At 41.2% G+C, this 13990-nt stretch overlaps 1 protein-coding gene across 2 annotated transcripts; it reads left to right on the top strand.

Annotated features, from left to right (window-relative positions):
- The first annotated feature begins 523 nt into the window (after nucleotides 1-523).
- Nucleotides 524-12160, top strand: EMC10 (ER membrane protein complex subunit 10). 2 transcript variants are annotated; one of them, XM_072110369.1, is made up of 8 exons: nucleotides 524-728; nucleotides 1079-1145; nucleotides 2284-2396; nucleotides 3075-3173; nucleotides 4187-4368; nucleotides 4459-4552; nucleotides 4889-4981; nucleotides 11440-12160. In XM_072110369.1, exons 1-7 carry the CDS (start codon nucleotides 567-569, stop codon nucleotides 4970-4972), a joined length of 801 nt encoding a protein of 266 aa, XP_071966470.1. In that variant the 5' UTR covers nucleotides 524-566; the 3' UTR covers nucleotides 4973-4981; nucleotides 11440-12160. The 2 variants fall into 2 exon arrangements, with proteins under 2 accessions (XP_071966470.1, XP_071966469.1); XM_072110368.1 differs by lacking the exon at nucleotides 4889-4981 and having other exon boundaries at nucleotides 525-728.
- Nucleotides 12161-13990: the final 1830 nt, after the last annotated feature.

A 13990-nucleotide genomic window follows, 5' to 3' on the forward strand; every position in this document is an offset into this window, starting at 1 on the left:
TGTTGCATTTTGTTTGTTTTTTCACAAACACAACGGTTATAACATAGAAACAGAAGGGTCGCAAACACATGAAGATAATGGACCAGGAACGTCTTTACAAATGCGTCAAAAAATGCAACGCCACGTGTGAACACGGCCCCTGGGGTGTTCAATGCACGAGCATTGTGCCCACAGTTTTCTTCACTTGAACGTCTAAAAAAAAAAAAATCTTGTTTTTTTGCGTACATTCTGCACATCACATTTTAAACTTACGACACCGCATGAGCGTCAGCATCACCAATAGGACAACGATACCGAGACTTGAAACTCCGCCGACCCCTTCAGACCGTACCATATGTGCAGTGTTCCGAATCGTCTATATCTTCAATACAACTTACCGAAGAGTTCACATTCTGCTGATTTCTACAAGACATATCATGGTCGTTGATACACAGAAAACAACCAAGGTTTTGAAATAATGCCGACAAGGTTTAACATGCTAACCCCCGTGAGCCATTAATGGTGTGGTCCGTAGCCGGAAGCTGGTTGTGCGCAGGCGTGCATGCTGTTGGCTTTCTCGAACTGTCATGGCTTCCGTCGATTTAGGACGGAGAAGGTTTTTGAAAATGGCCGCGTCCTCGGCGTTAAGGGGTCCGCTGCTCCCTGGTGTTGGGTCCAGCTGGGTCATATTTGTAATAGTCTCTTTTCTGTTACTTTCTGGGATTCAGGCCAATGTCTGCAGGCTGAAGGTGAGGCGCTGACGTGCAGTACTAGCTAATACTACACATGGGAGCATGGGATGTATTGTACAGTCACAGAGTTACCACATTTACATAGGTCTGGCATGATGTTATACCTTAACAGAATGCAAATATTTCAGAAGAAATCGTCATTAAGTCTTAATATTTTTGATGCTTTGTGTATTCTGATGCCAAGGGTCCATTATGGTCTGAGGTGTCTTCTGGTGCCTGTCACTTTAGACATCAGCCCTTGTATATTTGTCTTGATAATGTAGGATGTAAGAGAATGCAGTACTTGCTGCACCATGTAAAACACGCAACTGTTGTGTCAATTTTATATGTGGCTCTTTCTTTTTTAGGCAGGTGATGGGAGAGAATCAGAAAGTTGTGGAACAAACCTGGAATTGGAACATTCATTTGAACTTGGTAATTGCTTTTGTATATATTTCAAGGAGATGAAAGTGTTCCCCAGAAGTGATGTTTTCCCATATGGAGAGCAGTTAGTAGCCAAACCTAAACTGATACAATCTGAGGAGTTGATGCCTTTGGAGTGAAAGGTGGATATGTGTTGGTGCTCAATGGGAGAGGGTTGTGACACAACAGACTTAAAGGACATCTACCACCAGAATTGGCAGTGGTAGGCTGTCACCAAAGCATCACAGTGTTTGTCTTGTTCCTCCACGTCCGCCACACTGAATAAAACACTTTATAAATGCAAATGAGTGGGAGGCGTGCATGTGTCTTTCCTGTAGCTGAGCTCCTCCTGGCTCAGTCCAATGATAAAATATGCACGCCATCTTCACATGTATATATTTCAACCTGCTGACCGGCCGCAGGTGCTGCAGACAACAGATGTCAACGGGCTGTCTGCAAATCTCAGGTGATCAGTAGACCTTTTACAGCTGCTCTGGTCTCAGGTCCTCTGTGCAAGGTGTAGTATTCTTGAGATTTGCAGACAGCCAGGTGACGTTGCTGGCTATCTGCAGCGCTTGCGGCCGGCGGAGTGAATATAGATGAAGGGGGCGTGTGTATTATTATTCTACCGGAGGCTGAGCACCTCTGGCTCGTTTGCAGTTTTTTATAAAGTGCTTTATTTGGTGTGGAGGAACATGACATAAGCACTGGCACTTAACCCCTAAGGTAACAAGCATTGCTTTGGTGACGGTCTACCACTGCTAAATCTGGTGGTAGATGTCGCTTTAAAGTTAACCTGTCAGCTGAAATTGACCTAATAAACTTCTACAAATATGCAGTCATGCAGCTTTATACCTTCCAAATCATGTTTCTTCCTTGGGTCCTCCTGGTGGCATCGTCCAGAAAATCATCTTTGAAGAGAGATGCAAACTGGTTGTATAAAGTGGTTTAGCATTGAAGTCAAGCTCTACCAGTAACGGAATGTTCCATCTGTTAGAATGCATTTATAATAAAAGAGACGTACATTCACAATTCTGCTAGTTGTTAGTGGAAACGGTCAACAAGCCTGTAACCACTAATATTTTTTTATGTACATTGAGTTTAGCCTATTTTACTTACTATAGAAATATACTTTTTGTATACAAAATAGATGACAGCATCAACTTTAAGAAGAGAGGATCGTTGATTTGGGGCCCTGCCACAGACCAGAGTGTGTCTATTTTACAGAAGCAACTAACAGAAGACGAGAGGAACAAATTAAGGGCAAGTCCTGTTAAAGGGAACCTGTTACCAGGACACCCATTTTAGCAGTCCCCATAGAGTATAGTACATACACTGCCAAAGTGTTTTTGTATTAGAAAAAAAAAAAGGTTTTACAGAAAAAAGATGTTCTATAGTACCTTTCAATACTATGTGCTCTGTGACTAGGCACTCGTCACCTGGGAATGGCTGTAAAGGAGCAGTCCCCCCCCCCCCCCTTGGGAAACTGCTCCTCCATGTGTCCTTTTCAAATAAATGAATAACTCCCATCACCCGGGATTGGCTGTATGGGGCGTCGCTAAGCCAAGTGATGGTTGTTTTCATATGTTTGAAGAGGACATGTGGAGGAGCAGTTTCCCAAGGGTGGGGTGGTGCTCCTTTCCAGCCACTCCCAGGTGACGAGTGCCTAGTCACCTAGTCTCAGAGCGCATAGTATTGAAAGGTACTATACAACTATAACTTATATCTTTTTTTCTGTAAAACTTTTTTTTTTTTTATATATACAAAAACACTTTGGCAGTGTATGTACTATGCTCTGTGGGGACAGGGGGAGTGCAGAAAATGGGTCTCCTGGTGACAGGCTCCATTTAAGAAAACCTCATCCCATGGTAAATGGGCTCTATTCAGTCTTGTGATCTGCTTGAGACATTTAATGTATGATTCTTCCTTTATGGCTGACAGGACATTGCCAATCTAAATGGACTTTACAGAATCCGAATCCCTCGTAAATTAGGAGTTACTGAAGAATCCCATGAGTATGTCACATCATTTGTCCGAGCGGTATGTTTACCTTAGTTTAGGCATACTGCTGTATCACTTTGATCTGTATGTATACATGTATTTGGATTTATTTTTTTTACTAAGGCATGTTTTCTGTCCAAAATTTTATAGCAAAACTGCTACACTAATGTCTCATTGTTATTTTTAGCATACTTTAAAAAAACTTGGTAGAAAGTCTGACAGGTGGCCTTACACTACTCAGCTCCATTGTAGGGAATTTCTCATATGTCACTACTCCTTACGTTGGTGTATGTTGGAATCCCCGCCCCGGTCTCCCCTATTGTTTGTATACTGTGTCATGACACTGACTCAAGACTCTGCCAAGGAAAAATAATAATCATAAACCATAATCTTTCTCATTTGCTGCAGGGTACATATCCAGATAAAATTAAACTTTAGTAAATAATCATTGGTTTATATAATGACCCCACTCCCGGGTGGTTAAAATCTGTGATTACATGCATGGGCATATCATCAAAAAGGTGGGGGACCCAAGAGTCTGTAGTGGTGGTTTTTTAAAGGGTTGTTCCTGTTTCAGCAAATGTTTTAATTTGTCTGATGATAGAAGTTCTAACAGCTTCTAATTACTGTTTCAATTGCTTGCTGTCATTCTACAGATATCTGTTCCTGGTCACGTGATGTCGTACAGGTGCACGGCTTGTTATAACACACAGCTGAATACTCTGATTCCAATGAACCGTGCACCTCTGAGACTTCACATAATGCAAATCATAACATTTATTTGCTAAAATGGGATCACTCCTCTAAGACTTACAGCTCCACATCAATGCCTTTAAGTGGAAACTTTGCTGTACACTTGCATGGTCGCCTTGCTTCTGACTTCTCCAATGTGTGGGATTGAATACTGATGACACTTCTTAGGTGGCCTTCCTATTTTCCCTTCACACATTAAGCCTACTGTCAGTCCAGGCTGCCTTCTGCTTGAAGAAGATGTACGAAGAGACTTCTGAATGTGGTTTTTTTAATAGGTTTTTTTTTTCCCCCCTGCCCAGTGTTCCATTGTTGAATCTCACCTCTCAGATCAAATCACTGTTCATTCAGACATCTCAGGTAATATTGTGGGAGTATCCATAGTAACCCTCCCTGGATCTTGCAGTGGTGCAGAAGTGGAGGATGTAGATCTGGAACAATTTAACACCACTGTCTATATTCAGCAGCCCATCCCAGCAGCAATGTGAGTCCAGAGCCTGTTGTCTGCATTTTTTTTTTTTTTTTAAATCAAGAGGTATATGCTCTAATCTGACTTTGTCATCACTTTTGTTAGGCCCGAGACTGCAGCTTACATTGAGCGCTTGGAGATGGAGCAAGCACAAAAAGCCAAGAATCCCCAAGAACAAAAATCCTTTTTTGCTAAATATGTAAGTCTTTCTAGGAGTTTACATTGCAGCTATAGATTAATGAGCAATTTCTGTTACAATGATGCCAGTCAAGCTATCATATGATTGCTGTGAATTCAGGCTCGGAAATTGTGTAGTTGTGAATGACCTTACCTTTCTCCTCTAGTGATGACTACGGAGGAATTGTATTAATAGTCATCTATGTAAAACCGCCACCAGAGGGTGAGCTGCTGTACACTTGTAGCTCTTCACTTTGCTTAATAGAATGGGGTGCTGAGCAGGTGGTCCCTATGATGTCCATGAACCCTTCATTTAGGATATTTTGTGACTGCCTGTCTTGTCTCTCCCTCCTCACAGTGGCATTTAATACTAGGAGGGGCACTGTTGCTAATGTTAACCAATTCGGCGAAAGTACCAAGGGAGCCAGGACAGCAGGCCTGAGGAACTGAAGTAATACACTTGACTTCAACTTTATCCCTTCTCTAATGCTCCTCTACATACTTGCACTTTTTTCTCTGAGCTCTGAGACCTAACTTATGTTTGTAATTGATACATAAGGATGCCTTGGCTTTAATTTGCTTTAATTGGCTTTAAAGGTAGTACAACCTGAAAACTCCATAGCTTTTATAGTGGCAGTTTGTCTTATGTGACATACACACTAGATTTATCTAAACTTCAACTGAGAATTGTAGTACCTACATGGGTAAGAAGGTGTATCTTCATAACTGCATAGGTTGCTGTAGCTCACAGGAACTTCTGGTAGCAATCTATTAGTTATAGAAACACTGGCAGCAGCCTTTACATGTCTGATCTACCAGTCCCTCAGGTAGGGGATGAGATGCCTAGTAGCTTTCCCTCTTTTATGTAAATACTTGTCTGTCTTCAATTAAACATTCTTCCTCAATGTCATCAACAAGCTGAGAAGAGTCACATTTCAGATCTATACATCATGTTTTCTCTAATACAGATGGTGCCTGTGACTAGCTCATCCAGCATTATTTATTTGTGCGTTTCATCCCCATCTAAAATCATTGTCTCTACCTTCTCCCCGATAGTAAGCTATTGCATGTAGGAAGCACTGCAGAATATCAGGGTACTATATAAATAAAGATCTGAGATCAGACATTTTTAGATGCTGGAGAGCCCAAGCGACCCAATTCTGCAACAAGAATCATGGTTTGTTATGGTGTCAAGAGGAGAATATCATCTTTCAAACATATTGTGGTTCTTTGAGCTACAGAACCAAATAGAGACTGTTAAAAGCTTTATACACATTAGCTGCAGATAAAGATCCAATTTCTGTCTGTCTTTAAAGAGGACCTGTCACCCAAAAAATGACCTTTACCAAATGTACCCCCCCCCCCATAATCCTATCCCCAGCCCCTTTCTCCCCAGTCAGTTTTTTAAAAAAATGTATTTGTGGTAAGTAGATTTAAATCTATCCGACCTCTTACTAAATAAGAGGTCAGATTCTCGTATCCTGTGTCAGGGGAGTCGGTCTTATTCATAAGGCGGCCGGCCGACACACCCCCAGCACGCCCCTGTCAGCGGGGTCCTGTAGGAGAAGCAGGCAGCATCGCATGTATTGAGTAATCGTTGCCGGATCTCAACTGTGTGTAAGCCTGGCGCGGCCACAGCGGCTGTTAGTGCGGCCCGGCCACGCTGTGTATACAGGTCCCCGCTGTGTGTATTCCGCGGCGGTATGCCCCGTATTGTGTATCCCGCAGCCACTGTCAGTGCGGCATGATCGCGCTGTGTATACCGGTCCCTGCTGACAGGGGCATGCTGGGGGTGTATCGGCCGGCCCCCTTATGAATAAGGCCGACTCCCCTGACACAGGATACGAGAATCCGACCTCTTATTTAGTAAGAGGTCGGATTGGTTTAAATCTACTTACCACAAATACATTTTTTTTTAAACCTGGCTGGGGAGAGGATTATGGGGGGGCACATTTGGTGGGGGTCATTTTCTGGGTGACAGGTCCTCTTTAACTCCCCACCTCCTTGGTTCTTTAACACACAAGCCTGATGCGATTTGAATGATTAACCACATAAGGACGCAGCCATTTTACAGCTTAAGGCTCAGCCCCATTTTTTGGATTCTGACTTGCGTCGCTTTATATGGTTATAACTTTTGAACTCTGTTACTTATCAAAGTGATTCTGAAAATTGTTTTTTTTTCCCCACATGTTGTACTTCATTTTGGTGGTAAATGTTGGCTGATAAGTTTTGCGTTTATTTTCCAAAATCATCGTGTTTTCAGGCAGATAGATTTACCACCTAAATAAGTTGCTGAATAACATTTCCCATATGTCTGGATAATATATTTTAATGTTGCGCAGCTTACAAATCGAATAGCGATTTTCCGTATTTTCAGAAGTTACTCTTTTGCGGATAAAACTGTTTTGAATGAAATTTTACATATTTAGCATCAAAACCCCCTATATAATCAACCCATTTTCAAATCTGCACCCCTCAAACTATCGGAAACAGCTTTTAGGAAGATTAATAACCCCTTGATCTTCATCTTCAGTAATTGAATCAAAATGGAGGTGAAATTTAGAATGGTCAAATTGTGCCGGTTATACGTTCATTTAGCCCTAAAATTTACACATTTCCAGAAGATAAAAATAGAAAACTCACCATACAATTTGTTCTCCAATTTCTCCCAAGTACAGAGACCCCACATGTGGCCGTGACTTGTTTTATGGGTGCACAGCGAGGCGCAGAAGGGAAGGAGGGACCTGCAGCTGCCAGGATTTAAGTTCTCGTTGCCCCTTTTGTAGGCTATAAAATTTTTGCTTTTTCGTCATTGGGGCCATGTGACGACTTTTTTTTTTTTTTGCGGGATGAGATGCTTTTTCCAGTGTTGCCATTTTGGGGTTGGTATCCTCTATTGTTGAAAATTATGGGGATACCAGACTTGAATATGTTTTCTTACATTTTACTAAATTTGTCAAATAAAACCGTAATGTGAGAAAAAATCTATCATTTTTGCACTGCCTTCTTCCAAGTGGCATAACATTTTTTACTTTTTTGGCTACGGAGCTGGTTGATGGCTTGTTTTTTGCGGGACATGTTGTACTTTGCACCAGTATCATTCTGGAGTACATATGTTTTTTTGATCACTTTTTATTGCATTTTTTGTAAGATTGAATAGGTAAAAATTTAGGTTTTCAACAATTTTTTTTTAACGGCGTTCATCGTACGGGTTCAATAATGACTTACTTTTTATTCTACGGGTTGTTACGGATGCGGTGATACTATATATTTGGAGGTTTTGTTATGATTTAGACTTTTTTTGGGCTTATATCTCTTTATATGTTATGGGGCTTATGGGCATTTTTTATTGATTTTATTACTTTATTTTTTATTGAATAACATTTTTTTTTTTTTTTTCACTTTTTCCACCATGGGACATGAACAAGCAATCATCTGAGGGAAAAAATCCCCCAGAGGCATGACTGCGGCATTTAACGGGTTCACTCCTATTGCGGGTGTTACACTGGGGTGCCGGCTATTAGTTACAGCTGGCACCCCGTGTTTCCCGATGCCAGTTCGGCTCCGATCCAGAGCCGAGCCGGCATCAGCTCAGTGAGCGCGAAGTCACTGCGCTCCATGGTGGATATATCTGCCACGGAGCGCTAAGGGGTTAAGGGTCTAATCTTTTTTTTTTTTTTTCTGGCTCAGATTCTTGGTACTCTAAAGGCCAAGGTGTGTTAAGGGATACTTCCCATTTAGCCTCTGTGAAGGACTCTTATCAGACAAAGTGACTCTTCTCTGCTTAACTGCATGTGACTTTGGGAGGTTATTTGTAGTGGATAAACCTAAGAGGGAACGATAGAAAAGATATGTCATACCTGTCCTACCTGTGGGGGCTGGTGGATTCGTGTTGTAACAGCTGGTTGTGATGTACAGAATCACTTTTAAAGTGGCACAAAACTTTTTTCTGTTTGTAATGGGCAATGAGATTAGGATAAGTGTATTAAACCTGAATGAGTGACTTCCAGTCACATACTAAATACCTTGTATAATTTGGTAAGTAGATTACATGTACTGCTACTTACCTCATTCCCTTTACAAACAGGGAAAAGATTCACTTTTTGTTCAGTTGAAACTGCTATTTCTACTTTTGGACAGTAGGTGGCATTTTGGAGCTATTCCCTTGCTGGGCAAATCTGTTTGCATTTTGTGACATACACTTTTGGCCACAGCAATTTAGCAGTTATAAGCTTTCATTTATTTCATAGACCTAATTTTATTGATGTTGCTTTCACACTTCTTGGGTTCCCTCCTGTTCACTTTTTTCTAGTGGGTATCTCGCAACATGTTATCGGTGTGTGAGATCCACAGGAATCGGATATTCTCCATTATTTGAGGTTCATGCAGGGGTCTGTGACTGTAGCACAGTAACCAATGTTTTACTGAGAGCGGACCTGCAGTACCAGACACAACCTATTGTCAGGTTATTTGGAAAATGCAACCATGTTTTCCTGACCCTGGCTAATCCCTCAAATTGCTGCCCAGCCTTGACTGTCTCTCTGACTCTAGTGCCAGAGAGAGACGGGTCTTATTGTTTCTTTTGGATTCACGCTAATAAATAGGCGTTTGTGTTTCATAGAAAACCATTAGATCTTTACAGATCTATTGTAGCATGTTACAAAATCCACAGTTAAGGCCTACTTCACATCAGTGTATTCAGCCTGCAAAATATAATTGCGCTACTTTCCACAGTGACCAGAGACTTGAGACCACAAGTTTCCATGTCCTCAATGATCCTCGGAGCCACTGCCTCCTTCCGACAAGACTTCTGAACAGAAAACATGATGACATGCTGCACTGTAGTGATTCCTAGCAATAATGATGACTTTGATGTCAGGAATCGATAGGGTGGGATGACTGTGGGACCAATATGATGCAGGCACATTGATGATGTATTGTATTCTCGTGTAATCCATTCACTAGCACCTCAGATCTCAGACTTATTTTTGCTTTGTAGAAATGTACCTCTGAGTTCCTCCTGCTTCATTGTGTTGTCTGCAGCCATAGAAACTTGCATGACTTCAGCTCCCCAACTCTAGTCTACGTGGCTGTTAGAGAACTTTCTTAGTAGTCCTGGTGGTGGGGGTCTCCACATTTCTCTTTCCCTTTTCACTGTGGTAGTTTAGCATATAATGGTGGTGGTCTTCACAATTTTTATTCAAGAAAACTACAGGTCATGAGCGGTAAGAAGATGACTGGATGGGAAAGTTGCATCGGTTAGATGTTTAGGGTAGCACGGCAAGTACCATTTTGTTCATGTGTTCTATCCTGTGCTCAGACCTCCAATAGTATCTTCCATCACTTCAAAAAACAAATAACAGAAGACTGTCTGGTGCACATTTTTGTGCAAATAAGGAGATGCACACTTTCCAAAGTGGCCTTTTGATGCAGTACAAAAGTGACTAAAAACAGTCTAAACTCTTGATAAATGTGGTGCTAGGTGTTTTAGACTATGTTTGGTGCAAATTGCAACAGAATTCTTTTGTAAAATGATTCATAAATCTGTGCCGTCTGTCTATATTTGACAGGGCGTGGAGAGCTGCTTAATCTTCCCCTTAAACACATAAGGTTAAAGAAAATTGCTTAAATGGGCTAGACACCTCATATTTTTTTTTTTTTTCAAACGTGTGGGGGGCAGGATATTAGGCTATTTACTAATATCCATCTCTTAAAAGTTCTGCAAGGCTCTCTTATGAAAAGCAAAGCTCCTGCATCAGAAATGTCTTTTAGCTCATCAGCTGCCATTGCTGTTCATAAAGGCCCTGCTAGAACCTTAATACTGTATTCTTGGATACATAAATTGCCAACCCCTTTAAAAGACTAAGAGTTTCTATGTTGCCTATTATGTGCAGATTTGCCATGCAGAATTAACACAACATAATATTATTGTACTGTAGTCTAAGGGTTTGACAATCCCACACGCATATCACAGAAAAAAAATCTGCAGCAAATAAGTCATGTCAGCCAATTCTGCAGACCACAGTATTGAAATCAACCTTTGCAGTGCGGCATTACACGTATCACAAAAAAGTTTGTTTTGTCTGGTTTCTGAGATTTGCAGAATGGCTGTTAGATTTCCATTGAGGTAAACCCTGCAGCCATTCCTTGTGTGCGGATGCCCTTAGAGTTTTAGTATTGAGAAATATAATGGATTCTGCAGTAAAAATAAAGCTAGTGTTGTCCAGTTCAGCTGTCTATTTACACTGTGCATTTAAAGGGAACCTATCATCAGAAATGGGTCTAAGAAAGCACTACCATTCTGTTGTCAAGCAGCTGAACAGCTCCTATACCACGTTTTGATTAACGGCCCTGCTTCCAACTTTGAAGTAAGATGTTACTTGGTTGTATAAAGTCAGGGAGGGAAGCTCTCCCTGCCTCTGAACACCTCCACTAATGTGATTGATATCATGCGCCACACTCCAGGAGATCTGGTCAGTGATGTCCTTGGATGGAGGACTATCAATTACAGTGAAGGGGGCATTCCAAGGCAGGGAGAGCTGAACTTCAATGTTCAACTCTCCGCTTCCTTGATGTCGTAAAACCAAGTAACTTCTCACTGTAAAGTTGGTTTTCTGGTCGATGCCACCACACCAGACCATGAAAGAGACATGATGTAGAAGCTGCTAAACTACTTGACAACATACTGGTAGCGGTTTATTAGGCCAATTTCTGATGACAGGTTCCCCTTAAACAATATGAAGAGTCCCTGCGATTGGTTGCTATGTTTCCCAGCACGTATTCTTAAGAAGCCCTTTTCTCCCCTTTAATTTTCAAACTCAAGGATTTGCGCATTCTAAGCCTTCTTTCCAATGCTAGGACTTTTCAGCAAGATTAACATGTCTGATTTATTTGTTTATTCATTCACAGTGGATGTACATAATCCCCGTTGTTCTGTTTTTAATGATGTCTGGAGCGTCCGATGCTGGTAACCAAGGAGGAAATGGCGGAGGTGGTGGCAATGGTGGTGGAAGGTGATTGGACAGATGGGAATGCAGATATTGTCTGTAGCTGAAAGAACTGCTGCTCAACACTGGCTGCTACTCCTGGAGCATGTAAACTGCAATGTCCTGCTCAAGATATTGTCTTAATTTTGTCTTTTTTTTTTTTTTTTTTTTAAGTTTAAATCAAATTGTGAAATAAGAACCAATACACACCTAATTTATTAACTTGTAACCATTTGCACTGACTATTTGTAGATTATATTGTATGTTAGGAAAAAATTGTATTGCATTGTGTTTTGTGTTCACATAGAAAATAAGTTGCAGGTTGTTGTATAGCTCTTATTGAGCAGGTACACAGTTTATGCAACAGGTTAAGATGAGTTAGGCCGGAGACACACACTGCCATGGTTGGACTGTGAATCATGGACTGTGTACTGCTGGATTTCATAGACCGAACACAGCACTGAGGACAGGTCTCTTAGCATCATAGTGATATATGATGCAAGGAGTCCCTGACGCAATTAGTTTCACTACCTATGATGGATGCTATAGCTTATCGACTGCCCCTTCCTGCCCAGAACATACCTAGAAGATTCTCCTTGGTTAATCTGCTCAAGTCTATTGTTGTCAATGTCCACAAAGCTACTTTAACCTCTTAACGCTCAGCGTCCGATATATCGGACGCTGAGCGCAGTGACTTAGCGCTCAGCGTCCGATATATCGGACGCTGAGCTGATGCCGGTTCAGCTCAAGATCTGAGCCGAACCGGCATCGGGAAAGACGGGGTGCCGGCTGTGACTGATAGCCGGCACCCCAGTGTAACACCCGCGATCGGAGTTGTCTCCGATCGCGGGTGCTTAACCCGTTAAATGCCGCGGTCAGCGCGACCGCGGCATCTAACATGTATCTGGGGGATCTTTCCCCCACGATCGGCCCCCCCCGAACCGTTTTCGGGGTGCGCCGATCGTTGCTATAGTAACTCTGGGGTCCGATCTGGACCCCAGAGTTACCTGCAAGAATTGCCAGTAAGATGGCGTCTGTGACGTCATCTTACTGGCACAGTGCCAGCCTATGCAAGTGCATAGGCTGACACTGATAATACTCTGCAATACATGAGTATTGCAGAATATTATCATGAAGAAGCAATCAGATGATTGCTTCTTCATATCCCATGGTATAAAAGTGAAAAAGTAAAAAAAAAAGTTATTCAATAAAAAAATAAAGTCATAAATCACTAAAAATGCCCCAAACCCCCAAAACATATAAAGAGACATATAACTCAAAAAAAAGTCTAAATCATAACACAAACCCCACATATATAGTATCACCGCGTCCGTAACAACCCGTAGAATAAAAGTAAATCATTATTGAACCCGCACGATAAACGCCGTAAAAAAAAACTGTTATAAACCCTCCAAAAATTATGATTTTTACCTTTTCAATCCCACAAAAAATGCTATAAAATGTGATCAAAAAACCATATGTACTGCGACATGATACTGGTGCAATGTACAACATGTCCCGCAAAAAACAAGCCATCAACCAGCTCCGTAGCCAAAAAAGTAACAATGTTATGCCACTTGGAAGACGGCAATACATAAATGATAGATTTTTCCCCACATTAGGGTTTTGTTTGACAAATTTAGTAAAACGTAAGAAAATATATTCATGTTTGGTATCCCCGTAATCGTATCAACCCATAGAATAAAGATAACATGATTATTAGTCTATACGGTGAACACCAAAAAAAAAAAGAAGTAAAAAATCCAGTACAGAATTGATGCTTTTCTACTCCTGTCCTCAAAAAACGTTCCTAAATTTTCAACAATAGGTGATACAAACCCCAAAATGGTAACAGTGGAAAAAGCATCTCATCCCGCAAAAAAAATGGCATCACATGGCCCCAATAACGAAAAAGCGAAAATTTTATAGCCTTCAAAAGGGGCCAATGAGGAAACTAAAATCCTGGCAGCTGCAGCGCCCTCCTTCCCTTCTGCGTCTCGCTGTGCGCCCATAAAACAAGTAACGGCCACATGTGGGGGGGGGTCTTTGTACTCAGGAGAAATTGCAGAACAAATTGTATGGTGGGTTTTCTCTTTTTATCTTTTGGAAATGTGTAAATTTTAGGGCTAAATGAACGTATAAGGGAACAATATGACCATTCTAAATTTCACCTCCATTTTGATTCAATTACTATGAAGATCTCAAGGGGTTAACAATCTTCGTAAAAGCTGTTTCTGATAGCTTGAGGGGTGCAGATTTGAAAATGGGTTGGTTATATAGGGGGTTTTGATGCTAAATATGTAAAATTTCATTCCAAACTGTATTTATCCCCAAAATAGTCAATTCTGAAAATCCGGAAAAGCGATATTCTATTTGCAAGCCGCGTGACGTCAAAATAAATTATCCAGACATTTCAGAAATTATGAAAATGTAAAGTAGACAAATGGGAAATGTTATTCAGCAACTTATTTAGG

Source organism: Engystomops pustulosus, chromosome 6 (genome assembly GCF_040894005.1).
Source record: "Engystomops pustulosus chromosome 6, aEngPut4.maternal, whole genome shotgun sequence".
NCBI lineage: Eukaryota > Metazoa > Chordata > Amphibia > Anura > Leptodactylidae > Engystomops > Engystomops pustulosus.

Excerpts from the sequence above, each read along its gene's own strand:
- EMC10 (XM_072110368.1), top strand. The coding sequence starts at position 567 with ATGGCTTCCGTCGATTTAGGACGGAGAAGGTTTTTGAAAATGGCCGCG. Across the intron at positions 2,397-3,074 it reads ACGAGAGGAACAAATTAAGG|GACATTGCCAATCTAAATGG; the intron begins GCAAGTCCTGTT and ends TATGGCTGACAG. Across the intron at positions 3,174-4,186 it reads TCACATCATTTGTCCGAGCG|TGTTCCATTGTTGAATCTCA; the intron begins GTATGTTTACCT and ends CCCCCTGCCCAG.